Below are 26,174 nucleotides of genomic sequence, written 5' to 3'. Positions count from 1 at the left end.
GTCGGAGACATCCTCCGCGAAAGGCGGCGGCGCAGCACGGCAGTCGGAGACGCGGATGGGATGAGATTCGATGTGATGAATGATGAGTTGAGAGCTGACAAGGAGCGGCACCCCTTCCGCTTAGACACGACGGGTTGGATTGTGCCGAGCCTTTGAAAGATCCACGAGGGGGATCCCTTGGTCGTCAGATGGGATGGAATGTCCAGAATCCAGATTAGTGTCAGAACTGGAGCAGAAGTCTTGGACGGCTAGTGGACGCCACTTTCTGGCACGGCTCCAAGGGGGGGCAGTTCTGGCGGATACGAGGAGGAGGAGGAGGGGGGTGAGGGATGACTTGTCATATTGAGCTGCAGCTCGCCTGTCTTTGCGAAATTGAGTCAATTTTATTGCTTTCGGTGTAAGTGGCAGTGTCCACTCGGTGGTATACTCTTGGACTTTGAATGCACTACGACGCGACGGGCGAGGACGAGACGTCGGTGGTGGTATCAACAACTCGTTTTGGCTGCTTGCATGCTCATTACTTTAGAGTGGATGAGGCTATTACAGGTCACGACAGACTTCCTTTATAGAATGGAGATCCAAATTGGGAAAATGTGTCACTTGAGTTTTTGAAAGATGTGGAGCAATGGAAATCGATGAAATCAATGAAATCAATAACTTTCTTTGTACATGAGAAACATGCGGTCAAGGCCAGCACAGGACAGTCGAAATGCGAGCGTCTGGATAAAAAAACAATGTAGCGTTCCAAAAACATGAATCAAATTTCTCTCGAAGCCCAAACAGAACCAATACTTCTTGAACGCCTGCCGCATTTCCGGCCTCTCCCTATTCTCTCTACTCTCTGTTCTCGCCGACCTGACGTTCTCTCGTCACTGGCCGCGGATCTGGGAGATGACATGCCGTAGCAATTACATCTACGTGGTGTATGGCGACTCGCAGCTGCTTGGCTGTAATGACGAAGGTTTCGCGTTGTGTGATGGAGGTGAAAGCATAGTCTTTTTGGCCCAACGTCGGCGAGATATCCAATGTTGATGATGATGCTGACAATGTGTGTAATTGGTTCTTGCTTTGCCTGCTTGCTCTGATGACCGTTCATGATAATGAGGTGAGCTTGGTCTCGCCGTTGGACGTCTTCTTAACCTCCCCACCGGATCCGTTCTTGCTGGGTCCATTGGAGGCGATCTTGGCGTGACGGTTGACAGTGTGCTTCTCGCCGTTGGACCCGTTCTTCTTCGCCCCGTTGGAGGCGAGCTGGTCACCGCCGCCGCCAATGGGCGCGGCCTTTGCCTTGCCGTTGGCGGAACCCGCCGGCAGCGGCTCCTGCAGGACGGAACCCAGGTCCTGGAGCCTGTCGCAGAGGTCGAGCAGAATGCGGTCGACCTCGTCCTCGTCGCAGAGGCGGCGGTTGATGCCGAGGCCGAGGCGCAGGTGGACGCCGTCGGGGTCGGGGATGGCGACGATGTCGATGTCGTGCATGGAGACGTCGGAGACCGTCACCCTGTCGAGGGCCGGGTCGACGGCGCTGGGGGCGCGCTGGTCCGCCTCGCGGTCGAGGTGGCCGAGCTGGATGCGCTGGTCGTCGTCGTCGCCGCCGCTGTGCGGGTGCATGTCGAAGTTCTGGTAGGCTATGTAGCAGCTGAAGTTGTCGACGGTGGCGGGCCAGTCGGTGCAGTTGTCGCGGATGTCGTCGAGGCCGAGCGTCTCGAAGGGAAGGCTGTCAAGATACTGCTGCTGGACCCGGCGGAGGAGGTTCCGCGAACCGGGGGAAGCGGCGGCAGCGGCGGCGGCGGCGTCGTTGTCGTCGAGGGAGACTCGGACGGGCACGGCGTTGGAGCAAGGGCCGACGATGTGCTGGCTGCTGAGCGGGAGGCACTGGCGGCCGGAGACGACGCGGCCAAAGACAACGTCCCTCGTACCCATGAGATGGCCGAGCATGAGGGCGCAGGCGGCGGTGAAGACGGTGGCAGGGGTGATACCCTCGGCGTTGGTATGGTGCGGCGCCTTGATGATCTTCTCGGACAGCCACGTGCCTTTGGGGCGATTCTCGTCCCTGTGTCTGCCCTCTTGCACGCCGTTCATGATGGTCATGGAGGACCCCTGCAGGACGGACCGCCAGAACTTGTAGCCCTCCTCGCGCGTGCTCATCATGTGCTGGACGAAGCGGGCGAACGGGGGCGGCGTAGGCAGGCGCTCGCCGACGTAGAGGATGTGCAGGGCGCGCAGGAGGTGCTCGAAGCTGAGGCCGTCGTAGATGGCGTGGTTCATGCGGAGAACCATTCGCACGGCGGTGGAAGGAGCCTTGCCGCCGCCGCCGTTTTCTTGCGTCTTGTTGGCCGTGAGGATGGCGATGCGCAGCATGGAGTGTCCGAGACGGAGCGGATCGCGGGCGTCGGCGTCGACGAGGGCGCGGGTCGCGCGTGTCAGGTCGCCGTCGTCGACGTGGAAGACCTCGGTGGGCACGTGTAAGTGGTCGAGGACGACCTGGTAGAGCTGCCCGGACGCGGAGAGGAAGACGGTGCGGAGGATGTCGAAGTTCTTGATGAGGGCGGCTGCGGTCTCCGAGACCCGGCCGGGGTCGGAGTTGGAGGGGAAGTCGACGATGAAGAGGGTCGGGACGCGCGGCTCGCCCGTGGGGCCGTCCTGGGCGAAGATCTTCTGCGTCCACAAGGCCGGGTACGAGTCCTGGATCGTGCCGTAGGAAGGGTCCAGCTGCGGGGAGAGCTCCCTCTCGACGAAGGCCTCGGCGTCTTCCTGCGGGAGGAGCTGGAAGGGCTCGGCGTCGACCAGGCGGGACGGGCGGCCGTTGCCGCCGGCTCCGCCCTGGAGCATGGTGTCGAGGATCTTGTTGGCGAGGTCGACGGGCGCCGGGTGGTCGAAGATGTCCTTGACGGACACGTGTACGTCGAGGCGGCGGCTGATGCGGGCGGCGAGCTTGGCCGCCATGAGGGACTGGCCTCCGAGGTCGAAGAAGTTGTCGGTGATGCCGGCCTCGACGCCGAGGACGTTGGCGAACTCGTCGCACAGCGCGGCCTCGACCTCGTTGGTCGGCTGCACGCGCTCCGACGGCGGCTTGCTGACGGGGGCGGCCTGGGCCTTGCGCGTCAGCTCGCGGCGGTCGACCTTGCCGTTGGCGTTGACGGGCATCTGGTCGAGGGCGATGATCTGGGCCGGGATCATGTAGGGTGGGAGGAGCGTCTGCAGCTGCTCGCGGATCTGGGCCTCGACCTTGCGGCTCTGGAGCCGCTGGAGCGGGCGGTTCGTGAGGAGGTTGGCCGGGCGGCCCTGGTGCTCGGTGGGGAACCGGACGAGGACGCGCGAGTCGTTGTCGGAGCGGAACCGGTGGAAGACGGCGTCGATGCCGCCGTTCTGGGACCGCTGCCGGGCCCAGCTGAGCTCGACGCGGAAGCCGGCCTCCTCGGCGATCTGGGCGAGGTCCAGGGCCGAGAGGGCCGTGATCTCGTCGGCGGCGGCGGCCACCTTGGAGACCCAGGCCGGACCGTCGACGCTGTGCTGGGACTCGTCGTCTTCGTCCAGGGATCCGACGAGGAGTCGCTCGAACATGGTTTTGCTGTAGGGGACGTTTCCAATGGCGACGGTGGTGGTGGTGGTGGTGGTCTTGTTGATGTTGTTGTTAGAGGTAGAGGTAGAGGATGATTTCAGTAGTGATAGAAGTCGGTTACGGTCCATAGACGATGCCTGGAAGTCGATCCAAGATTCCGGTTCGACCTCGTGAACGATCTGCGTAGGCTCCTCCTCGCCTCGGACGTGAATAACGGCGGAGTACCGGTACCTGCTGAGCTCGTTGGTGGCCTTCATCCTCTTGGGAAGGATTTCGACGTGCCAGACGTGCTCGGGCAGCTTGTCGAGAAGGGCCGTGAAGAAGGCCGGGTCGACCAGCAGCTCCTCCTCGTTCTCCTCGAGCTCCGTGATCTTCTGGCGCACGCCGTCCTTGCTGACGGAGGAGGTCTCGCTCAGAGACTGCAGGGCGCGGCCGGCCAGGAAGCACTTGTTGATGGCGTAGGTGCGCATGTCGCCGAAGAAGAGACGCTTGACGCCCGGCAGCCGGACGAGGGTCCGGATCACGTCGAGGAGGTAGTCGGCCGACGGGAAGTACTGGGCCACCGAGTTGGTGACCACCATGTCCGTACGGGACTGCGTGACCTGTCGTAGCTGGCCCACGTCTGTCGCGGTGCCGACGAGGACCTCGGCCTTCCCCGCGAGCGACGGGACGGTCTTGATGCTGTCGTTCACAAAGGTGGCGGCCGAGGCGGACGGCTCGAGACCGATGTAGGACTCGAGCCCCGGGCCCAGGTTGAAGAGGATCATGCCGGTACCCGTTCCGATTTCGAGCACGCGGCCGGCCGGCTGTCCGTCGAGCATGGCGACCATGCCCTCGTCGAGCCACTCCTGCATCTCGGCCGTCTCGATCAGCGTGCCGTCGTACATGGAGGTCCAGCCCAGGAAGTCGTTGCCGATGACGGAGCGGTCGATGTTGGCCTCGAGATCCGCGTACGTGCCGATCTCGAAGTGCGTGCCCCAGCCCTCAACCTGCTTGCTGGTCTCGTCCTGGACGGACTCGTCGGCGCCGACGGTGACGAAGCCGACCATCTCCTGGTCCGGGCCGTTGCCTCGGATGACGACGGCTGCGTCCCGGACGACCGGGTGCCGGAGCATCGCGAGCTCCACCTCGGCCGGCTCGATACGGTGGCCGCGGATCTTGGTCTGCTGGTCGATGCGCCCGAAGAACTCGATCTGCCCGTCCGACGGCCTGTATCGGGCCCGGTCACCCGTCCGGTAGGCCCGCACGAGCTGGCCCTCGATGGTGACGTGCAGGAAGCGGTTGACATCGAGGGACGGGTCGGTGTACCCGCGGGCGAGTCCATCGCCGGTGACGACCAACTCGCCCATGACGCCGATGGAAACCAGCTGTTGCCGGGAGTCCATGATGTACGCCCCCGAGCTGCTCACGGCCTGACCGATGGGCACGCCGTGCTCGAAGGCGTCGCCCGGTTGGACCTTGTAGATGGTACTGGCCACGCTGTTCTCTGTGGGACCGTAGGCATTGTAGACGCCCGTCTTCACGAGGGCCTGGGCGTCCCTCGCGTCCGACGGGTTCAGGCGGTCGCCGCCGACGTAGAGGATCTCGAGGGCGGCCAGCGTGTCGGGGATGTTGGCGATGCACTGCTTGAGGAGCGCGGGCGAGAGCATGGCCACGCGGATGTGCTCACGCGCGAACACGGCCTCGAGGGCTCTGCTGTCGAGGGTAGTGAAGTAGTCGATGCAGACAAGCGTCGCGCCGTTGAGCAAGGCGGTGTACATCTCCCAGGCCGAGGCGTCGAACGCGACGTTGGACACGTGGGAGATGGTCGTCGCGTCCGGCAGTTCGCGGACGATGTTGCTCTTCTTGACGAGGCGGACGATGCCGCGATGCTCGACCATGACGCCCTTGGGTTTGCCGGTCGAGCCCGAGGTGAAGATGACGTACGCGAGGTTTGTCGGGGACGGGAGGGAGACTCTCGCGGGGGCCTCGGATGAGGCGGGGCGGAACGCGGCGAGGGCCTCGGAGATGGGAACGAAGTTGATGGCCGGAAGACGGACGTTGGGCGTCGCGACGTCGGCGCCGAGGAGCACCAGTGTAAGTCCCGGCACGGCCGAGAGGATGGACTCGAGCCGGGCGGCCGGCACGTTGACGTCGAGCGGGAGGTATGCGAGGCTCGACTTCAGGACGGCCATGAAGGCGACGGTCGTCTGACACGAGCGCGGGGCGAGCACGCCGACGATGGTCTCGGTCGACATGTGCTTCTTGCGGAGCCAGGCGGCCAGGCGGTCCGACTTCTCATCGAGTTGGCCGTATGTGAGGGACGTGGAGGCGTCCTTGACGGCGATGCGCTCGGGATGGGCGATGACCTGCTGGAGGAAGACGTCGACGATGCTGGAATCGCGGGGGTAGTTGGGCCTCTTGACGTCGAGGAGGCCCATGGACCGCAGGGCCGACAGCCCGTTCGTGAGGGGCAAGTTGGCGATGGACATGTCGGGCTGGGCGAGGCCGCGCTGGAGGACCTCCTCGAAGACGTCGACCACGCCGCGGACGGTGGCCGGGTCGAAGAGGTCGGCGGCATACAGCACGTTGCCGCCGAGGAACCCTTCCTCCTGGAAGAGATGGAACTCGAGGTCGAAGCGGGTGGTGACGGTCGTCGGAAGGGGTTCGCTGGCGAGGCCTTGGAGTTTGATGCGGCCCAGGTCCTGTTGGGAATGGACGGCGAACATGAGCTGGGCCAGCGGGTTCCTCGACGTGTCTCGCGAGCCCGGGAGGAGGGCCGAGACGACCCTCTCGAAGGGGACGTCTTGGTTCTCAAAGGCGGCCGCGGCCGTGGCCCTCACTTGCTGGACGAGGCCGTCGAAGGACTCGTCTTCGACGACGATCCTCATGCACTGCGTGTTGACGAAGAAGCCGATGAGCTCCTCGAGTTCGGGCCGGTTGCGGTTGGCCATGGGGGTTCCGATGGTGGCGTCCTCGGCGCCCGTCAGACGGTAATGGGCGGCGCGGAACGCGGACAAAAGGACGGCAAAGGGCGTGACCTGGCGCGTTCGACAGTAGTCTTGCAGTCTGTCGTATAGGGGCCCTTCGATCTTGACTTGGATGGCGCCGGCCTCGCCGGACAGCACGGGAGGGCGCGGTTTGTCGCAGAGGAGCTCCGCGGGGGAGCTGTCGGCCAGCTGCTCGGTCCAGTACTCCAGTTGTCGCTGGTGCTCGGCGGCCTGCGTCTTTTGCCAGACGGCGAAGTCGCGGTACTGGATGGGGAGCGGGGCCACCTCGTCGAGGGGATCGTGGCCTCGCAGCGCCGCGGCGTAAAAGGCGGCGAGCTCGCGGCGCAGGATGTCGACGGACCAACCATCTGAGATGATGTGGTGCATGACGATGCTGAGGATATGGTCCTCCGGGCCGAGGCGGAAGACAGAGACCCTCCAGCCCGGTTCGGATGCCAGGTTGAAGGGGACGTGCTGCTCCTGCTGCAGGAGGGGGATGGGACCGCCGTCCGTGTCCTCGTCCGAGACGTCGATGACTCTCAGGGGACCGGAGGAAGTGTCGTTGACGATCTGCACGCCTACGCCCTCGTGCTCTTCAAAGGTTGTGCGGAGCGTCTCGTGTCGTTGTTCGACGGTGCGCAGCGCCGTCGTCAGGGCGTCGATGTTGAGCGGCCCTCGCATGCGTACGGCGAGGGGCATCATGTACCAGGCGCCGCCGATGTTGAACTTGTCCAGGAACCAGAGGCGTCCTTGCGCGAACGACTGCTCCACGGGCCCGGCATAGGGTGTTGACGTGATCGCGTCGTGGAGCGCGGATCCGCTGACAATGATGGCTGCGAGATCGGCGAGGACGGGCTGATCAAAGACATCCTTGACGGAGATGCGGGCGTCCAAGCGGCGGCTGATGCGGGCTGCCAGCTTCGTGGCCATGAGGGAGTGGCCGCCGAGGTCGAAGAAGTTGTCGGTGACGCCGACCTCCACGCCGCCGCCGATGACGTCGGAGAACTCCTCGCAGAGCGCGGCCTCGACGTCGTTGCGCGGGGCGACGCGCGCGGCGGAAGCACGGCTCCTGGGCGCGGCGAGGGCCCGCTGGGCGAGCTCGCGGCGGTCGACCTTCTTGTTGGCGTTGAGCGGCAGCTGTTCCAGCACGATGATCTGCGCGGGGACCATGTACGGGGGCAGCAGGGTCTGCAGACGCTGCCGGATCTCCCGTTCCGCGTCCGCCGCGGAGTTTTGTGGGTCCACGGCGCCGGCTTCGGCGGTAGTAGCGGCGGCGAACCCCACAATATCCGAGTCCTGGCCGTCCTGCTTCCGGAAGACGACAGCGGCGTCGACAACGATGTCGATGCTGAGCATGGCCTGCTCGATCTCAACCGGCTCGATCCGGTGACCTCGGATCTTGACTTGCTGGTCCATCCGGCCAAAGAACTCGATTTGTCCGTCTCTGGGCCGGATCCGGGCCCGATCGCCGGTCCGGTACGCCCGGACGGAGCGGCCGGCAATATCGACCTCGACGAATCGGTCCGCGTTCAATGTGGAATCGGTATAGCCGCGGGCGAGGCCGTCGCCGGTCACAACCAACTCGCCCATGGTGCCGATCGGCGTCAGTTGCTGATGCGCGTCCATGATGTAGGATCCGGAGTTGCTGATGGCCCCCCCGATGGGCACGCCGTTGACGAAGCTCTCGTCTGCGTCTATGCGATAGGCGGTGCTGATAGTTGTGTTTTCCGTGGGCCCGTACGCGTTGTATAGGGCCTGCTTGACCAGCTGACAGGCCCGGGAGGCATCCTTGGGTCGCATGGCCTCGCCTCCGGAGATGAGCAGATCGAGCCCGGCAATAACAGAAGGCATCTCGTTGAGGAACTGATTGAGAAGGGCAGTGGTGAAAAGGGCGGCTGTCACACCGTTGGCCCTGAGGGCCTGGCCGAGGGCGCTCTGGTCCAACACGGTCATATGGTCGATACACACAACGGTGCCTCCGTTCAGAAGCGCCGTGAAAAGCTCCCAGGTGGCGGCATCGAAGGCCAGGTTTGAGATATGAGCGACGGGCTGGGCGGTCTGAGACTGCGTCATGAAGTTGGTGGACTTGACGAGCCGTATAATACTGCGGTGCTCGACCATGACGCCCTTTGGTTTACCAGTTGACCCGGACGTGAAGATGACGTGGGCCAGACTCGACGCCGTGGCCGCGGGACGAGGATGCAAGTCACGAGGGTTGACGGCTGCTCCAAGTCGTAGGGCATCACTGATCTGAACCTGCTCGACATCCCGAGACTCGGCTGGAAGAGTAGGGACTCCGGCGCCAACAAGGACGAGCTTGTGGCCCGGGACCGCCGATAGAATGGCACCGATGCGGGCCGCGGGGGCGTTGACATCGAGGGGCAGGTAGGCGAGGTTGGCTTTGAGGATGCCGAGGAAGGCGGCCGTCGTCAGGCACGAGCGCTGCGCCAGCACGCCGACGAGGCTCTCGGGCGCCATCTGGCGGTGGTAGCGTTGGAGGTAGGCGGCGATGCGGCTCGACTCCCTGTCCAGCTCGCGATACGTGAGGCTCGACGAGGCGTCGGTGACGGCCGTCGTGTCCGGGTGGGCGGCGACCTGCTCGGCGAAGACGTCAATGACGCTCGCGTCGCGCGGGTAGTCCGTGGTCTGCATCTCGAGCAGGCCCATCTCCCGGAGCTCGGCGATGCCGTAGGGCAGGGGAAGACCGGCGATGGGCGTGTCCGGCTGCTGGAGACCCTGGGACAAGACCTCCTCGAAGAGACGGACGATGCCGCGGACGGTATCGGGCTCGAAGAGGTCCGTGGAGAAGAGGACGTTGGCGCCGAGGCAGCCGTCCTGCTGCGCGAGGTAGAACTCCATGTCGAATCGCGTGTTGGGCTCCATGGACAGCGGCTCGCCGTCGAGCCCCTGCAGGCTCAGCTTTCCGAGGTCCTGCTGCGCGTGGAAGGTGAACATGAGCTGCACCAGCGGGTTCCGGGACGTGTCTCTGGACCCGGGGAGGAGGGTCGACACGATGCGTTCAAAGGGCACGTCCTGGTGTTCGGCGGCGGCGGTCACGGTTGTCCGGACCTGGCTGACCAGGTCGGCGAAGGTGGCCTTGTCCGAGACGGTCGTCCGGAGGCACTGCGAGTTGACGAAGAAGCCGATCATCTCTTCCAGCTCCGGCCTGTTGCGGTTGGCGATGGGCGTGCCGATTGTTGCGTCCTCAACGCCAGTCAGACGGTAGTGGGTGGCGCGGAATGCCGCAAAGAGGGCCGTGAACATGGTCGTCTGGTTCGTCTTGCAGAACTGCAGCAACCTGTCGTATACAGGCCCCTGGATCTTGAACTGCACGAGACCCGCATCTCCGGATAGCTTCTCGGGGCGCACCTTATCGCACAGGAGGCTGGCCGGGTGGCTGCCGTCGAGTTGGTCTTTCCAGTAGGCGAGTTGTCTGTCCTGCTCGGCCATCTGGGCCGGTTGTTTCTGCCAGACTGAGAAATCACGGTATTGGATGGGGAGAGGCGGGAGGACATGCAGCAGAGACGACGATTCTCTGCCCTCGAGTGCGGCAGAGTAGAGGGTGGCCAGCTCGCGCTGGAGGACATCGAGGGACCAGCCGTCGGATATGATGTGGTGCATCACGACCGACAAGACGTGGTCCCGGCCACCGGAGCCCAACCGGAAGAGCGTGACGCGCCAGCCCGGCTCGGAGGAGAGGTCGAAAGGCTTCTGTTGGTCCAGCTGAAGCAGCTCCTTGAAATCCTCGCCGGCCGGCACGTCGACGAGCTTGAGCGGCCTGTTCTGGCTGGGCCGGACGACTTGCACGCCCACGCCGTCGTGACCCTCGAATGTGGTCCGAAGGGTCTCGTGACGCTGCTCGAGGACGTAAAGGGCGGCTTCGAGGGCTTCGATGCGCAGGGGGCCGCGAAGTCGCACGGCCAGAGGCACGAGGTATCCGGTGCCCCGAATGTCGAGCTGCTCGAGGAACCAGAGACGGCCCTGGGCGAAGGACTGCTCGACGGGGCCCGAGTACTCGCTCGTCTCGATGGGCTTGTGCTGGGCCGAGTCCTGCTGCTGGAGGATCTTGGCGGCGAGGTCGACGATGAGCGGCTGGTCGAAGATGTTCTTGACCGACACCCGCGTGTTGAAGCGCTTGCTGAGACGGGCTGCAAGCTTGGTCGCCATCAGAGAGTGGCCGCCCAGGTCGAAGAAGCTGTCGGTGATGCCGACCTCGGCGTTCAGCACGCTCGAGAACTCGTCCACCAGGGCCGCCTCGGTGTCGTTGCGCGGCGGCACGCGGGTGGAGGCCTCCTTGCTGCTGCTCCTGGACGCCGTTTGGGATACGCGCGTGAGCTCGCGGCGATCGGTTTTGCCGTTGGCGTTCAGGGGCATCTGATCGAGGACGACGATCTGGACAGGGACCATGTACGGCGGCAGCAGAGTCTGAAGGCGCTGCAGGATCGTCTTCTCCGTCTTGGCGGCGGCGTCCGAGTCGGCGGCCGAGACACCCTGGGCGACGACGAAGCCGACGACATCGGCCTCCTCCCCTTTGATCTTGCGGAGGACCACGGCGGCATCGAGAACGGCCGGGTGGCCCAGCATGGCCTGTTCGATCTCGGCCGGCTCGATGCGGTGACCGCGTACCTTGATCTGCTGGTCGATGCGGCCAAAGAACTCGATCTGACCGTCTCCGGGGCGGAACCGGGCCCGATCACCGGTGCGGTACGCCCGGATCGGCTCGTCGTAGCCGGGGATACGGATGTGGACGAAGCGGTCCGTATCGAGACTGGGATCCGTGTACCCGCGTGCGAGACCGTCTCCCGTGACAACCAGCTCTCCCATGACGCCCATGGACACGAGCTGCTGGCGGGCATCGACGATATAGGCCCCGGTGTTGTTGATGGCCCGGCCGATGGGCACGCCGTTGGCGAAGCCCTCGTCGCCCCGGACGGCATAGACGGTACTGGTGACCGTGTTCTCGGTCGGTCCGTAGGCGTTGTAGACGTTGATCCGGGCCAGGCCCTGGGCCTCGACGGCGTCGCGGCCGTCGAAGCGGTCGCCGGCGGCCAGGATGATATCCAGAGCGGCAACCGCACCGGGGGCGTGGGCAAGGCACTGCTTCAGCAGGGAAGGGAGCATCATCGTGGCCTGCACGCCTTCGCGCGTGAAGACGGACTCGAGGGCCTTGCTGTCGATGGTGGTGTAGTAGTCGATGCAGACGACCGTGCCGCCGTTCAGGAGGGCCATGTAGATTTCCCAGGTGGAATTGTCGAATGCCGTGTTGGAGAGGTGAGCCACGCGCGGGTGCTGGGGCATCTTGTACATCTTGCTGCTCTGCCTCACCAGCCTGTTGATTCCGCGTTGCTCGATCATGACACCCTTGGGGAGGCCGGTTGAGCCGGACGTGAACATGACATACGCCAGGCTCTTTGCGTGAGGACGAGGGGGAGCATCGACTCTGGCATCGTCGCGGTCCACGATGTTCGCGGCCAGGACGTCGGCGAGTGGGACGAGCTCGACGTCGGCGAATGGGCGCTCGGGGGCGGCCGCACCATCGGAACCGAGGAGGACCAGCTTGCGCCCAGGAACGGTCGAGAGAATGGTTTCGTTCCTGGCGGCTGGGACGTTGACATCGAGGGGCAAGTAGGCCAGGTTGGCCTTGAGGATGCCGATGAAGGCCACGATGGTTTGACACGATCGCGGCGCCAGCACGCCGATCAACGTCTCGGGGGCCAACCGGCGGCGGCGTAACCAGGACGCCACTCTGTCGGACTGTTCATCGAGTTCGGCATACGTCAGCCTCGAGGACGAATCCGTCACGGCCACCGCGCCGGAACGCGTGGCGACTTGCTCGGAAAACAAGTCCACGACACTGGCGTCGCGGCGGTAGTCCCAGTCCGTCTTGGTAGGTTCGAGCAGGCCCAGGTCGCCGAGGGCCGCGAGCCCGTCGGTCAGGCGCAGCCCCGAGAGGACGGCGTCGGGCTGCTCGAGGCCGCGGCGGAGGACCTCGTGGAAGACGTCGACGATGCTCTGGACCGTCTGCGAAGTAAAAAGCTCCTCGGCGAAGAGCACCGAGCCGCCGAGACCGCCGTCCTCGGGGAACAGGTGGAATTCGAGATCGAAGCGGGTCGTGGGCGCCATCGGCACCGATTCGCCCACGAGACCGTCGAGCTGGACCTGGCCCAGATCCTGCTGCGAGTGAAGGGCGAAGAGGAGTTGGACGAGGGGGTTCCGCGATGTGTCTCGGGAGCCGGGCAGCAAGGCGGAAACGATGCGTTCGAACGGCACGTCCTGGTTCTCGAACGCGGCTGTCGTCGTCGACCGGACCTTTCGCACGAGCCCGTCAAAGGTTTCCGTCTCGGCGTCCACGGGGATCCTCATGCACTGCGTGTTGACGAAGAAGCCGATCAAGTCTTCCAGTTCGGGGCGGTTGCGGTTGGCGATCGGGGTCCCGATCGTCGCGTCCTCGGTGCCGGTCAGCCTATAATGGGCAGTGCGGAAGGCGGCGAGAAGCACGACGAAGGGGGTCGTGTAGTGGCTGCGGCAAAAGGACTCGAGGGCCGTGAACAGCTCGCCCTTGATGTGCAGCTGGACGACGCCGGCGGCACCCGAGAGCACCTCCGGGCGAGGCTTGTCACAGAGCAGATTGGCCGGCTGGCTGCCGTGCAGCTGGTCCTTCCAGTAGGCGAGCTGGCGTTCGTGCTCGTCGACTTGGGCCTGCTCCTTTTGCCAGGTCGCAAAGTTGCGGTATTGCACGGGCAAGGGGGCGACCTGGGTCAGCGGATCGGATCCGTTGACGGCCATGGTGTAGAACTGGCCCAGCTCCTTGCGCAGGATGTCGACGGACCAACCGTCGGAAACGATGTGGTGCATGACGATGGAGAGGACGTGATCTTGGCTGCCCAGACGCAAGAGGGCGACGCGCCAGCCGGGCTCGGCGGACAGGTTGAAGGGGGTTGTCTGCTCGTGGCGGAGGGTATCGATGTAGGTGGCGTTGTTCTTCTCGTCGTCGTTGTTGTCGTTGTAGGAGGAAGAAGACGAAGATGAAGAAACATCAATAACCCTGAGTGCCTTGTTCCGAACCGGCTGGACGATCTGTATGCCGACGCCGTCTCGGTCCTCGAACGTCGTCCGCAACGTCTCGTGACGATGCTCCAACGCCTGTAGCGCAACGCCGAGCGCCGTGACATCGAGACGTCCTCGCAACCGCACGGCTAGTGGGACGACGTACCACGATGCAGCAAGCTCCATCTGCTCGAGGAACCACAGACGGCCCTGGGCAAAGGACTGCTCCACGGGCCCGGCGTAGGGGGCGGCGACAATGGGGCTGTACTGCGTCGACCCCTGCTGGATCGTGCTGGCGAGGTCGGCCAACACGGGGTGGTTGAAGATGTCTTTGACGGACACGCGGGCGTGAATGCGCCGGCTGAGGCGGGCGGCGAGCTTGGTGGCCATCAGCGAATGCCCGCCGAGGTCGAAGAAGCTGCTGGTGACGCCGACGGCCTTGACGCCGAGGACGGCGGCGAATTCGTCGCAGAGGACGCTCTCCATCTTGTTGCGCGGCGCGACGATCTCCGAGACGTCGTCGGCGGAGGCCGACTTGCCTTCAAGTATAAGCGTCTGACCCTGCCGGGCCAGCTCGCGGCGGTCGACCTTGCCGTTGGGGGTGAGGGGTAGCTGGGCGAGACGCGCGAGGCGCGAGGGCACCATGTACGACGGGAGGAGCTTCTGGAGGTGTTGTCGGAGCGCCTTTTCGATCTTTGCGGAGAACAGCTCCTCCGCCGAGGGGCCGTCCTTCTCGACGACGACGCCGTTGGTGTACTGCGCCGTGAAGAAGCCGACGAGCTCGGCGTCCCCGGCGTCGTCCGGCCGCGCGACGACAACGATGGAATCGCCGACGCCGGCATAGGAAAGCATCGCCTGCTCGATCTCGGCCGGCTCGATCCGGTGACCGCGCACCTTGACCTGCTGGTCCATGCGGCCGTGGAACTCGATCTGACCATCCGGCCGGAAGCGGGCCCGGTCTCCGGTCCGGTACGCACGGACCTTCCGGCCGGCGACGGAGATGTGGATAAAACGGCCCCGGTCGAGCGCCGGGTCCGTGTATCCGCGCGCGAGACCGTCGCCCGTGACGACGAGCTCGCCCATGACGCCGAAAGGCACGAGGCGTTGTTTGGTGTCGGTGATGTAGGCGCCCGAGTTGCTGACGGCGCGGCCGATGGGGACGCCGTTGGCGCAGTGCTCCCGCTGCTCGTCGTCCTTCTCCGAGGCCGCCGCCGCCGTCGGCATCTGGAACACGGTGCTGTAGGTGGTGTTCTCGGTCGGGCCGTACATGTGGCGGAACGAGCGGCGTACGAGACGGGCGGCCTTTTGGGCGTCCTGTGGCCTCATCCACTCGCTGCCGGCGAACACATAGTCCAGATCGCTGATGATGGAGGGGGCCTCCTCGAGGACCTGCTTCAGGAGCGCCGTGGTGAAGAAGGCGGTGGTGACGCGCTGGCTGGACAGCACACGGGCAAGCTCGGAGGAGTTGAGGACCGTCATGCGGTCGATGCAGACCAAGGTGCCGCCGTTGAGAAGGGGCGCGTAGATTTCCCATGTGGCGGCGTCGAAGGCCAAGTTGGACACATGGGAGACGGTGGCCGTCGCGGAGGGATTCGTCTCCGTCGGCGGGTGCGTGTTGGTTTCCTTGACGAGACGGACGATGCCGCGGTGCTCGATCATGACGCCCTTTGGCTTTCCGGTTGACCCGGAGGTGAAGATGACGCAGGCGAGGCTGCTGGCGCCCGGCTGAGGGGAAGACGTTGCGGGTTCCTTGGCCGAGCCGTTGGAGCCGGCAACCTCGTTGAGAGCGGCGCCGATACGCACAAACTCGACGTCCGACAAGGTGGTATCGGTAGAGACGTCCGGTCCGACCAGGACGAGCTTTCGGCCGGGGACGAAGGAGAGGATCATCTCGACGCGCGCGGAGGGCACGTTGACGTCGAGCGGGAGGTATGCGAGGTTGGCCTTGAGGATGCCGAGGAAGGCGACGACCGTCTCGCATGAACGAGGCGCGAGAACACCCACCAGGGTCTCCGGGTCCAGACGACGGCGCCTCAGCCAGCGGGCGAGGTCGTCGGAGCGGCGATCCAGCTCGGCGTACGTCAGCTGGGAGGAGGAATCTGTGACGGCGACGGCGCGCGGCTTCGCGAGGGCCTCGGCGCGGAAGAGGTCTGGGATGCTGGCGTCGCGCGGGTAGTTGGTCACCTCCATGTCCAGCAGGCCGGCGTCGCGGAGTTGTTCCTCGGCGCGGGCGAACGGCAGCGCGCCCAGGGGCGTTTCCGGGTGCGCGAGGGCCTCGCGGAGGACTTGCTGGAAGACGTCGACGACGCCGGAGATGGTCTCCCGGTCGAACAGGTCGGACGAGTAGAGCACCGTTCCGCCCAGGCGGCCGGCCTCCTGGAAGAGGTGGAACTCGACGTCGAAGCGGGTCGTGGCGGCCGCCGGCATCGCCTCGCTGCCCGCGAGGCCCTCGAGCTGGATCCGGCCGAGGCCCTCCTGCGAGTTGAGGGAGAACATGAGCTGCACCAACGGGTTGCGGGACGTGTCCCTGGTGCCGGGTAGCAGGGCGGAAACGACCCTCTCGAAGGGCACGTCCTGGTTCTCAAAGGCCGCGGCCGCCGTCGACCGGACCTGCTGGACGATGCTGCCGAACGTGTCCTCGTCGTCGATCACGATGCGCATGCACTGCGTGTTGACAAAGAAGCCGATCACATCCTCAAGCTCGGCCCGGTTGCGGTTAGCTATGGGCGTGCCGATTGTGGCATCGTCGGCGCCCGTGAGACGGAAGTGAGCCACTCGGAAGGCGGCGAGCAGCACGGCAAAAGACGTCGTCTGGTGGGCCTGGCAGAAGGTCTGCAGGGCATCATAGACCTCGCCGTCGACGCTCAGGAAAACAGCTCCCGCGCTGCCGGACAGGACCTCGGGCCGGGGCCTGTCCAGAAGCAGCTTGGCCGGTTGTCCGCCCTGGAGGTGGTTCGTCCAGTACTCGAGCTGGCGGTCGTGCTCCTCCGTCTGGGCCTCTTGCTTCTGCCAGACGGTGAAGTCCCTGTATTGGATCGCGAGCGGACTCAGGTGGGCGAGGGGGTCCTGGCCGCGGAGGGAAACGGCGTAGAGGGCGACAAGCTCGCGTTGGAGGACCTCGATGGACCACCCGTCGGAGATGATGTGGTGCATGACGATCGAGAGGATGTGGTCGTCGTCGGAGCCCAGACGCAGCAGGGAGACGCGCCAGCCGGGCTCCTTGGCGAGGTCGAAGGGGGTGGACTGTTCCTTTTGGAGGATCTCGGCGTAGGCGTAGGCCTCGTCCGTGTCTGACGCTGACGACGATGCCGGCACGTCGATGACTCGGAGGGTGTCCTCGAGGCTCTTGTTGTCGTGGATGACTTGTACGCCAGCGCCCTCGCGCTCCTCAAAGGTCGTTCGGAGCGTCTCGTGGCGCTGCGCGAGGGCGTGGAGCGCCAGACGGAGGGCATGTACAGATAAGGGCCCTCGCAGGCGGAAGGCGATGGGCATCATGTAGGAGGCGCCGAGGTCGAGCTGATCGATGAACCAGAGACGGGCCTGGGCAAAGGACTGCTCGACAGGACCGCGGTACTCGGTGGACTCGATGGCCGTGTGTTTCTTGGAGCCTCGGCGGATGGTGGCGGCCAGGTCGGCGAGGACCGGGTGGTCGAAGACGGACTTGACGGAGACGTGGGCGTCCAGACGGCGGCTGAGGCGGGCGACCAGCTTGGTGGCCAGCAAGGAGTGCCCTCCGAGGTCGAAGAAGCTATCGTGAACGCCGACGTCGACGCCGAGCACGCTGGTGTACTCCTCGCACAGCGCTGCCTCGACGTCGTTCCGGGGGGCCACGCGGGTGGAAGCGGCGGCGGCAGCAGCAGAAGAGGAGGCCGAGCCAGCCATGGTCTGGGCTCTGCTCGAGAGGAGACGCCGGTCGACTTTGCCGTTGGCGTTCAGGGGCAGCTGGTCGAGCACGACGATCTGCGCGGGCACCATGTAGGAGGGCAAGACGCTCTGTAGCTTCTGGTGGATTGTTCTCTCCGTCTTGGAGGCGAACTGCTGCTGCTGCTGCTGTTGCTGAGCGGCCTCGGCCTCGGCGTTCTCCGGCGGCGCGATGATGCCGTTGGGGAACCGGACGGCGACGAAGCTGACGATCTCGGGATCCTGGCCGTCGCGTCTCCGCAGAACAACAGCGGCGTCGGAGGCGGCCGTGTGCCGGAGGATGGCTTGCTCCACCTCGGCCGGCTCGACGCGGTTGCCGCGAATCTTGACCTGCTGATCCATGCGGCCGAAGAACTCGATCTGACCGTCCGGTCGGTATCGGACGCGGTCGCCGGTGCGGTAGGCCCGGGCCGGAGGCTGGCCGTCGACGGAGATCTCGACGAACCGGCCGACCTCCAGCGCCGGGTCCGTGTATCCCCGGGCAAGGCCGTCGCCGAGGACGACGAGCTCGCCGACAACACCGATGGGAACGGGCTGCTGGCGGGCGTCCATGATGTAGGCGCCCGAGTTGGTCGCGGTCCGGCCGATGGGGACGCCGTTGACGTAGGGCTCGTCGGTGACCTCGTGGAAGGTGGAGAGGACGGTGTTCTCCGTCGGGCCGTAGGCGTTGATAAAGGTCCCCGGGACGATGGACTTGATCCTGGCGGCGTCACGGGGATCGCAGCGGTCGCCGGCGGTCAGGAGGAACTGCATGGAAGCCAGGGTCGCCGGGGCGAGGGCGAGGCACTGCTTGAGCAGGGCCGGCGGGAACACGGCGGCCTCCACGCGGCGGGAGGCGAACAGGGCCTGCAGCGTCTTGACGTCGATGGCGGTGAAGTAGTCGACGCAGACGAGGGTGCCCCCGTTCAGCAGGGCGCAATAGATCTCCCAGGTGGCGGCGTCAAAGGCAATGTTGGACATATGGGCCATGCGGGCCGACGGGGGCAGTCTCGCGAGGGCATTGGTGTTCTTGGCGAGACGCACGATGCCGCGGTGCTCGACCATGACGCCCTTTGGCGTGCCGGTCGACCCGGAGGTGTACATGACGTACGCGAGGCTCGTCGCGGACGGCTTCGAGGCGGTGGGCGGGATGGCGAGGGAGGTCTTGAGGGCCTCGCCGAGACGCACCGTCTCGACGTCCTCAGCCAACGAGTCGGGCACGGGGGTATCGTTGCCGAGAAGCAGCAGCTTGCGTCCCGGACGGGTCGAGAAGATGGCGTTGAGACGGGCCACCGGGGCATTGATATCCAGCGGGAGGTAGGCCATGTTGGCCTTGAGGATGCCCAGGAACGCAACGATGGTGTCGCAGGACCGCGGCGCCAGCACGCCGACCAGCGCCTCGTCAGCCATGTCCCGTCGTCGGAGAAGCCACGCCGCCAGCGTATCGGACTGCTGGTCCAGCTGCGAGTAGGACAGGGTGGACGAGGCATCAACAACGGCCGGAGCATCGGGCTGGCTCAGGGCCAGTTCGCGGAACACGTCAGCCACGCTGGCGTCTCTCGGATACGGCGACCTCGGGATGGAGAGGAGTCCCTTGCTGTGAAGCTCGGCCAGGCCATCCGTCAGCGGGAGAGACGAGAGGACCGCCTTGGGGTCATCCAGTGTGCGGCGGAGGACCTCTTGGAATACGGAAACGACGCCGCGGATCGAGGCCGGCGCAAAGAGGTCAGTGGCATACACGATGCTTCCTGTTAGCCGCCCCTTTTCCTGGAAGAGGTGGAACTCCACGTCGAAGCGTGTAGTCGTCGCGTTGGGTAGACGCTCGCTCGACACGTCCTCGAGCTGTATGCCTCCGAGCCCCTGCTGCGAATGCACGGCGAACATGAGCTGCACCAGCGGGTTGCGCGACGTGTCCCTCGACCCGGGCTGCAGGGCCGAGACGATCCTCTCAAAGGGGACGTCCTGGTTCTCGAAAGACGTGTTGACCGTGGCCCGGACCTGCTGGACGAGGGACTCGAAGGTCTCGTCGGCCTCGTCGATGGTGATGCGCATGCACTGCGTGTTGACGAAGAAACCGACGAGATCCTCGAGCTCGGACCGGTTGCGGTTGGCAATGGGCGTGCCTACGGTTGCGTCCTCCATGCCGGTCAACCTGTAGTGGGCGGCCCTGAAGGCGGCGAGGAGGACGATGAAGGGGGTGGCCTGGCGAGCCCGGCAGTAGGCCTGGAGGTTCTCGTAGGTCGGGCCCTCGACGACGACGGACTCGATGCCGGCGTCGCCCGAGAGCGCCGCCGGACGGGGCCGATCACAGAACAGGCTGGCCGGCTGGCTCCCCTCGAGCTGCTGGCGCCAGTAGGACAGCTGCCGCTCATGCTCGGCGATCTGCTCCTCCTGCCTCTGCCACGCGGCGAAGTCCCTGTACTGGATGGCCAGCGTCGGCACGTGGGCGAGGGGGTCCTGGCCCCGGGCAGCAGACGCGTAAAAGGAGGCCAGCTCGCGCTGCAGGATCTCGAGGGACCAGCCATCGTAGATGATGTGGTGCATGACGATGGAGAGGACGTGGTCCTGGTCACCGTCACCGACGCGGAGGAGGGCCGGCCGCCAGCCGGGCTCGGTCGAGAGATCAAAGGGGAGGCTCTGTTCCTTCCGGAGGGCCTCGTCGAGATGGCTCCCGCCGTCCTGGACATGGATGATCCGGAGAGGATCCTTGGGGTCGTACGGGTGGACGACCTGGACGCCGATGCCGTCCTGCTCCTCGAACGTGGTGCGGAGCGTCTCGTGCCGGAGCTCCAACGCACGAAAGGCCGAGGCCAACGCCTCGACGTCCAAGGGACCGCGGAGACGGACGGCAAGCGGCATGATGTACCACGATGCCCCAAGGTCCAGCTGGTCCAGGAACCACAGGCGGCCCTGGGCAAAGGACTGCTCGACAGGGCCGGTATAAGGCAGAGCCCGGATGGCGTTGTGCCTGCTGGACCCCTGGCGGATGGACGCGGCCAGGTCGACGATGCGGGCGTTGTCGAAGACGTCCTTGACCGAGATCTGCGTGTTCAACCGGCGGGACAGGCGGGCGGCGAGACGGGTGGCCATGAGCGAGTGCCCCCCGAGGTCGAAGAAGTTGTCGGTGATGCCGACGTCGACGCCCAGGACGGCGGAGAACTCGTCGCACAGCGCGGCCTCGACCTCGTTGCGCGGCTCGACCCGCTCCGTGGCGGCGAGGAGGGCCTTGGTCCGCGGCGCCGCCCTGGCCTTGCGCGCGAGCTCGCGGCGGTCGATCTTGCCGTTGGCGTTGAGGGGCAGGCGGTCCATGACGACGATCTGGACGGGCACCATGTACGGCGGGAGGATGGTCTGGAGGTGGTCGCGGACCTGGGTCTCGAGACGGCGGCTCTGGTGGCGCTGGAGGGGGCTGTTGGCGAGGAGGTTCGACAGACGGCCGAGGTGCTCCGTGGGGAAGTCGAAGAGCACGCGGGTCTGTTGTTGGTGGTTCTTGTGGTTGTTGTGGTCGTCATCCCCGATGAGGTGACGGCGGTGGAAGACGGCGTCGATGGCCCCGTTCTGGGATCGTTGCCGGGCCCAGCTCAGTTCCACGCGGAAGCCGGCTTGGTCGGCAACGTCGGCGAGATCGGCCCCAGAAAGGGCGGCGTAGCTCCGTGCAAGATCACGGATGGAGGAGATCCAGGGGGCGCCGTCGAGGAGGCGCTGCGTCTCGTCGTCTTCATCGAGGGACTCGACGAGCAGCCTCTCGACGATGGTCTTGCTGTAGGGGATGTTGGCGACGGGGACGATGGTAGAGGAAGACGACTTGGACTTGGACTTGAGAAGGTTGAGAAGCCCGGCAGAATCGAGCTGGGACTTTTTAAAGTCGATCCAGGCGTCCGTCTCGATGGCGTGGACGGGCTGTCGCCGCGTCTTCTCCTTAGTCTCGTCGTCCTCCGGGTTCTTCATATGCACGACGGCCGCGTATCTATACGCGCTGAGCTCGTTGGTCGCCCTCATGCGCTTCGGCAGAATCTCCACGTGCCACACGTGGTCCGGCAGACGCGCCACGAGCCCCGTGAAGAAGGCCGGATCAACCAGCAGCTCCTCCTCGCGCTCTTCCAGCTCGGCGATCCTCCGCTGGACGTCATCCCGCGTCGCGCCGGAGCCCAGATCGTGCAAGGCCCTGGCCGCGAGGAAGTCCCTGTTGGTGGCGTAGGTCCGCATATCGCCAAAGAAGAGCCGCCGGACGCCCCGGAGACGCGTCAGGTGCTCGATGACCTGGAACAGGTAGTCGCCCGAGGGGAAGTATTGGGCGACCGAGTTGGTGACGACGAGGCCGGCGTCGACCATGTTGTTGTTGTTGTTGTTGTTGTTGTTGTCGAGGAGGAGGCCGCCGTTGCCCACGTCGAGAGCTGTGCCGACGGCGACGCGGGCCTTGCCGGCGAAGGACGGCATGGCCCGGATCTTGCCGTTGACGAACCCGGCCGCCGAGCTGGACGGGTCGAGGCCGACGTAACCCTCGAGACCCCGGAGGTTGAAGAGGATCATGCCGGTGCCCGTGCCGATCTCGAGGACGCGGCCGGCCGGCCTGCCGTCGTGGAGCGCCGCCATGGTGTCGTCGAGCCACTCCTGCATCTCGCCCTTGTCGATGTCCTTGCCGTCGTACATGGACGTCCACCCCATGAAGTCGTTACCGACGACCGACTGGTCGATGGTCTCGATGTCGGCGTACGTGCTCGTCTCGAAGTGGTTGCCCCAGCCCTCGACCTGGTTGCCGGCCTCCTGCGTCTCGAGGCTCTGGTCGCCGCGCGCCGCCACGAACCCGATCATCTCCGTCTCCTCGCCTTCCTGTCGGCGCAGCACGACGGCGGCATCCAGCACGTCGGCGTGCGTGAGGAGGGCCTGCTCGACCTCGGCCGGTTCGACGCGGTGCCCGCGGATCTTGACCTGCTGGTCCATCCGGCCAAAGAACTCGATCTGGCCGTCCGTCGGACGGTAACGCACCCGGTCGCCCGTGCGGTACGCCCGGACGACCTGCCCGTTGACGGCCACCTGGGCGAACCGGTCCTTGTTGAGGGCGGCATCCGTGTAGCCGCGGGCGAGACCGTCTCCCGTGACAACGAGCTCGCCCATCACGCCCACGGGGACGGGCTGCTGGCTGGGATCGAGGATGTACGCCCCCGAGTTGCTGACGGCCCTGCCGATCGGGACGCCGTTGACGAAGGGGTCCTGCCCGGACACTTCATAAATCGTGCTGAGGATCGTGTTCTCCGTCGGGCCGTACGCGTTGTAGACGCTTCCGGAAACCAACGCGCGCGAGGCGGCGGCGGCATCGGGGCCGTCGAAGCGGTCACCCGCGGCGAACAGCAGGCTCAGGGCCCCGAGGGTGGCCTCCATGGGCTTGAGGCACTGCTTGAGGAGGGCCGGGGGCAGCATCGTGGCCTGGATCCGCTCCCTGAGGAAGAGGGTGTTTAATGCCGCCGGATCGAGGGTCGTGAAGTAGTCGATGCAGACCAAGGTGCCGCCGTTGAGCAGGGCCGAGTAGATCTCCCACGTGGACGCGTCAAAGGCAACGTTGGAGAGGTGGGCAACGCGTGCGGCGGGCGGGAGCTTGGCGACCACGTTGCTGTTCTTCACGAGCCTGATGATCCCGCGGTGTTCGACCATCACGCCCTTGGGCCTGCCCGTTGACCCGGATGTGAAGATGATGTAGGCCAGACTGGTGGCGGTTGGCTTGGGGAGGTGCTGGATGGAGGACTTGCTGGGGGCGTCACGGAGGGTATCGCTGATGGGCACCATTGTGACGTGGGGGAGATCAAGGGACGGTCTCGTAACGGTCGATCCGAGAAGGAGGAGGACCTTACCGTCGTCGACGGCAGAAAGAATAGAGGTAAGTCGTGCGGCCGGGACGTTGACGTCGAGGGGGAGATACGCGAGGTTGGCCTTGAGTATGCCGAGGAAGGCCACGATGGTCTCGCAGGACCGGGGCGCAAAGACGGCCACGGGCGTTTCTGCGGCGAGCTTCTGCTTCTGCAGCCAGGACGCCAGTATGTCGGACTGCCGGTCCAGCTGCGCGTACGACAGCTGCGCGGAAGTCGAGTCCTTGACGGCGATGGCGTCCGGGCCCGCCGCGGCGACCTGCTCGGCGAAGACGTCCACGATGCTCGACTCGCGCGGGTACTCGGTCTTCTCGACGTCGACGAGACCCGTGGCCCGCAGGCCGTCGAGCCCGTCGGTGAGCGGCAACGACGAGATCGGGGTGTCGGGCTGCGCCAGCCCGCGACGCAGCACCTCCTGGAAGATGTCGACGATGCCCTGCACCGTGGCGTGCTCGAACAGGTCCGACGCGTACAGGATGCTGCCGCCCAGCCGGCCCTCCTCCTGGAACAGGTGGAACTCGAGGTCGAACCGGGTCGTCGCCGGCGTCGGGAGGCGCTCGCTGGCCAGCCCCTCGAGCGGGATCCGGCCGAGGTCGTGCTGCGAGTGCAGCGCGAACATGAGCTGCACGAGCGGGTTCCGGGACGCGTCGCGCGCATTGGGCGGCACGAGGGCCGTCACGACGCTCTCGAAGGGGACGTCCTGGTTCTCGAACGCCGCCGCCGCCGTCGTGCGGACCTGCCGCACGAGGCTGTTGAAGGTCTCGTCGTCCTGGATGACGGTGCGCATCCCCTGGGCGTTGACGAAGAAGCCGATGAGGTCCTCGAGTTCGGGTCGGTTGCGGTTGGCGATGGGCGTGCCGACTGTTGCGTCTTCAACACCGGTAAGTCTGAAGTGGGTGGCGCGGAAGGCCGCGAGCAGCACGGCGAAGGAGGTGAAGTGGTTGGCACGGCAGTAGGACTGCAGGCTCTCGTAAACGGCTCCCTTGATCGTCATCTCCACGAACCCGGCATCTCCGGACAAGATGGCCGGCCGCGGCTTGTCGCACAGGAACTCGGCCGGCGTGCTGTCGGCCAACTGCTCGGTCCAGTACTCGAGCTGCTTCTTCTGATCGACGGCCTGGACGTCGTTGCGCTGCCAGACGGCGAAATCACGGTACTGGATGGGAAGGGGCCGCACGCGGGACAACGGGTCCTCGCCGCGGATCGCCGCCGCATAGAAAGCGCCGAGCTCCTTGCGGAGGATGTCGACGGACCAGCCGTCGCTGATGATGTGGTGCATGACGATGGACAGCACGTGATCGTTCTCGCCGAGGCGATACAGCGTCACGCGCCAGCCCAGTTCGGAGGCCAGGTCGAAGGGCGTCGTCTGCTCGTCCTTGAGCGGCTGGACGTAGCTGCGTTCGCCGTCACGGGCCGCCGAGAGGTCGACGACCTTCAGCTCGACGGCGCGGGGCGGGTGCACCACTTGCACGCCGACGCCGTCCTGCTCGACGAACGTCGTGCGCAGGGTTTCGTGGCGCTCCTGCAGCGCGTTGATCGCGGCGGACAGGGCGTCGACACGCAGAGGGCCCCGGAGACGCGCCGCGAGGGGCATCATATACCATAGGGCACCGGCGTTCAGCTTGTCGAGGAACCAAAGTCTCCCCTGGGCAAAGGACTGTTCGACCGGGCCGTAGTACGGCATGGGAGTTATGGGGCTGTGGAGTGTTGACCCGGGACGTATAACGGCCGCAAGGTCGACGAGGACGGGTTGGTCGAATATGTCCTTGACCGATACGCGGGCATCCAGCCTGCGGCTTATCCGGGCGGCGAGTTTCGTCGCCATCAGCGAATGGCCGCCCAGGTCGAAGAAGTTGTCGGTTATGCCGACCTCGATGCCCAGCACCTTGGCATACTCCTCGCAGAGCGTCGCTTCAACTTCGTTACGGGGCGCAACGCGGAGCGAGACCGTGCTGGTCCGCAGAGTCGTCTGGGCCCTCCTGACCAGCTCGCGGCGGTCGACTTTGCCGTTCGCCGTCAGGGGCATGTGATCGACGACGATGATCTGCGACGGAACCATGTAGGACGGCAGGGCGGCTTGGAGACGCTTCCGGACGTCGCGCTCCGTTGCGGCGGCGATAGTGGGGCCGTTCGGATCACCGCCGTCGCCGTCTTCGGCCTCCGGAAGACCCACCTCGGTCTCCGAGTGGACCGTGACGAAGCCGACCATTTCCGGCTGCTGGTCTTCAAATGTCCGGACCACCACAGCCGAATCGCGCACCCCGGACAAACCGGCGATGGCGGTCTCCACCTCGGCCGTCTCGATGCGGTACCCGCGGATCTTGATCTGGTTGTCGACGCGGCCGATGAATTCGATCTCGCCGTCCGCCGGCCTGTAGCGCGCCCGGTCACCCGTCCGGTACGCGCGCAGGGACTTGCCCTCGACGGTAACCTGCACAAAGCGGTTCAGGTCGAGGCTCGGATCCGTGTACCCGCGGGCCAGCCCGTCTCCCGTGACGACGAGCTCGCCGATTACCCCCAGAGGGACGATTTGCTGGCGCGAGTCCATCACGAAAGCGCCCGAGTTATGGATGGCGCGTCCGATGGGCAGCCCGTTGACGCAGCCCTCGTCGGACCTCATCGTATACATGGTGCTGAAGACGGTATTCTCTGTCGGTCCGTAGACGTGGCAGAGGGCCTTCCTGACGAGCCCGCGGGCCTTGAATGCGTCCTGGGGCCGCATCGTCTCGCCGCCGGTGAACAGGACGTCCAGGCTGCCGATGATGGACGGCATCTCCTCGAGCAGCTGGCGCATCAGGGCCGTCGTGAAGAAGACCACGGCGATCTTGTTGACGCGGA

The 26,174-nt window shown here is 65.5% G+C and overlaps 1 protein-coding gene across 1 annotated transcript in view; it reads right to left on the bottom strand.

The window, feature by feature from the left end:
* Positions 1 to 1,092: 1,092 nt before the first annotated feature.
* The window catches only part of CH63R_01925 (Non-ribosomal peptide synthetase), a gene marked incomplete at both ends in the record, with an annotated part of 37,713 nt that continues 12,631 nt past the window's right edge, over positions 1,093 to 26,174 (bottom strand). Inside the window, one exon of the mRNA XM_018296900.1 lies at positions 1,093 to 26,174. This exon is cut by the window's right edge and continues 12,631 nt beyond it. Coding sequence (XP_018161716.1) covers positions 1,093 to 26,174 — 25,082 coding nt within the window.

This window comes from Colletotrichum higginsianum, chromosome 2 (assembly GCF_001672515.1).
Source record: "Colletotrichum higginsianum IMI 349063 chromosome 2, whole genome shotgun sequence".
NCBI classification, from domain to species: Eukaryota; Fungi; Ascomycota; class Sordariomycetes; order Glomerellales; family Glomerellaceae; genus Colletotrichum; species Colletotrichum higginsianum.
This window is presented reverse-complemented; position numbering and strand designations above follow the sequence as displayed.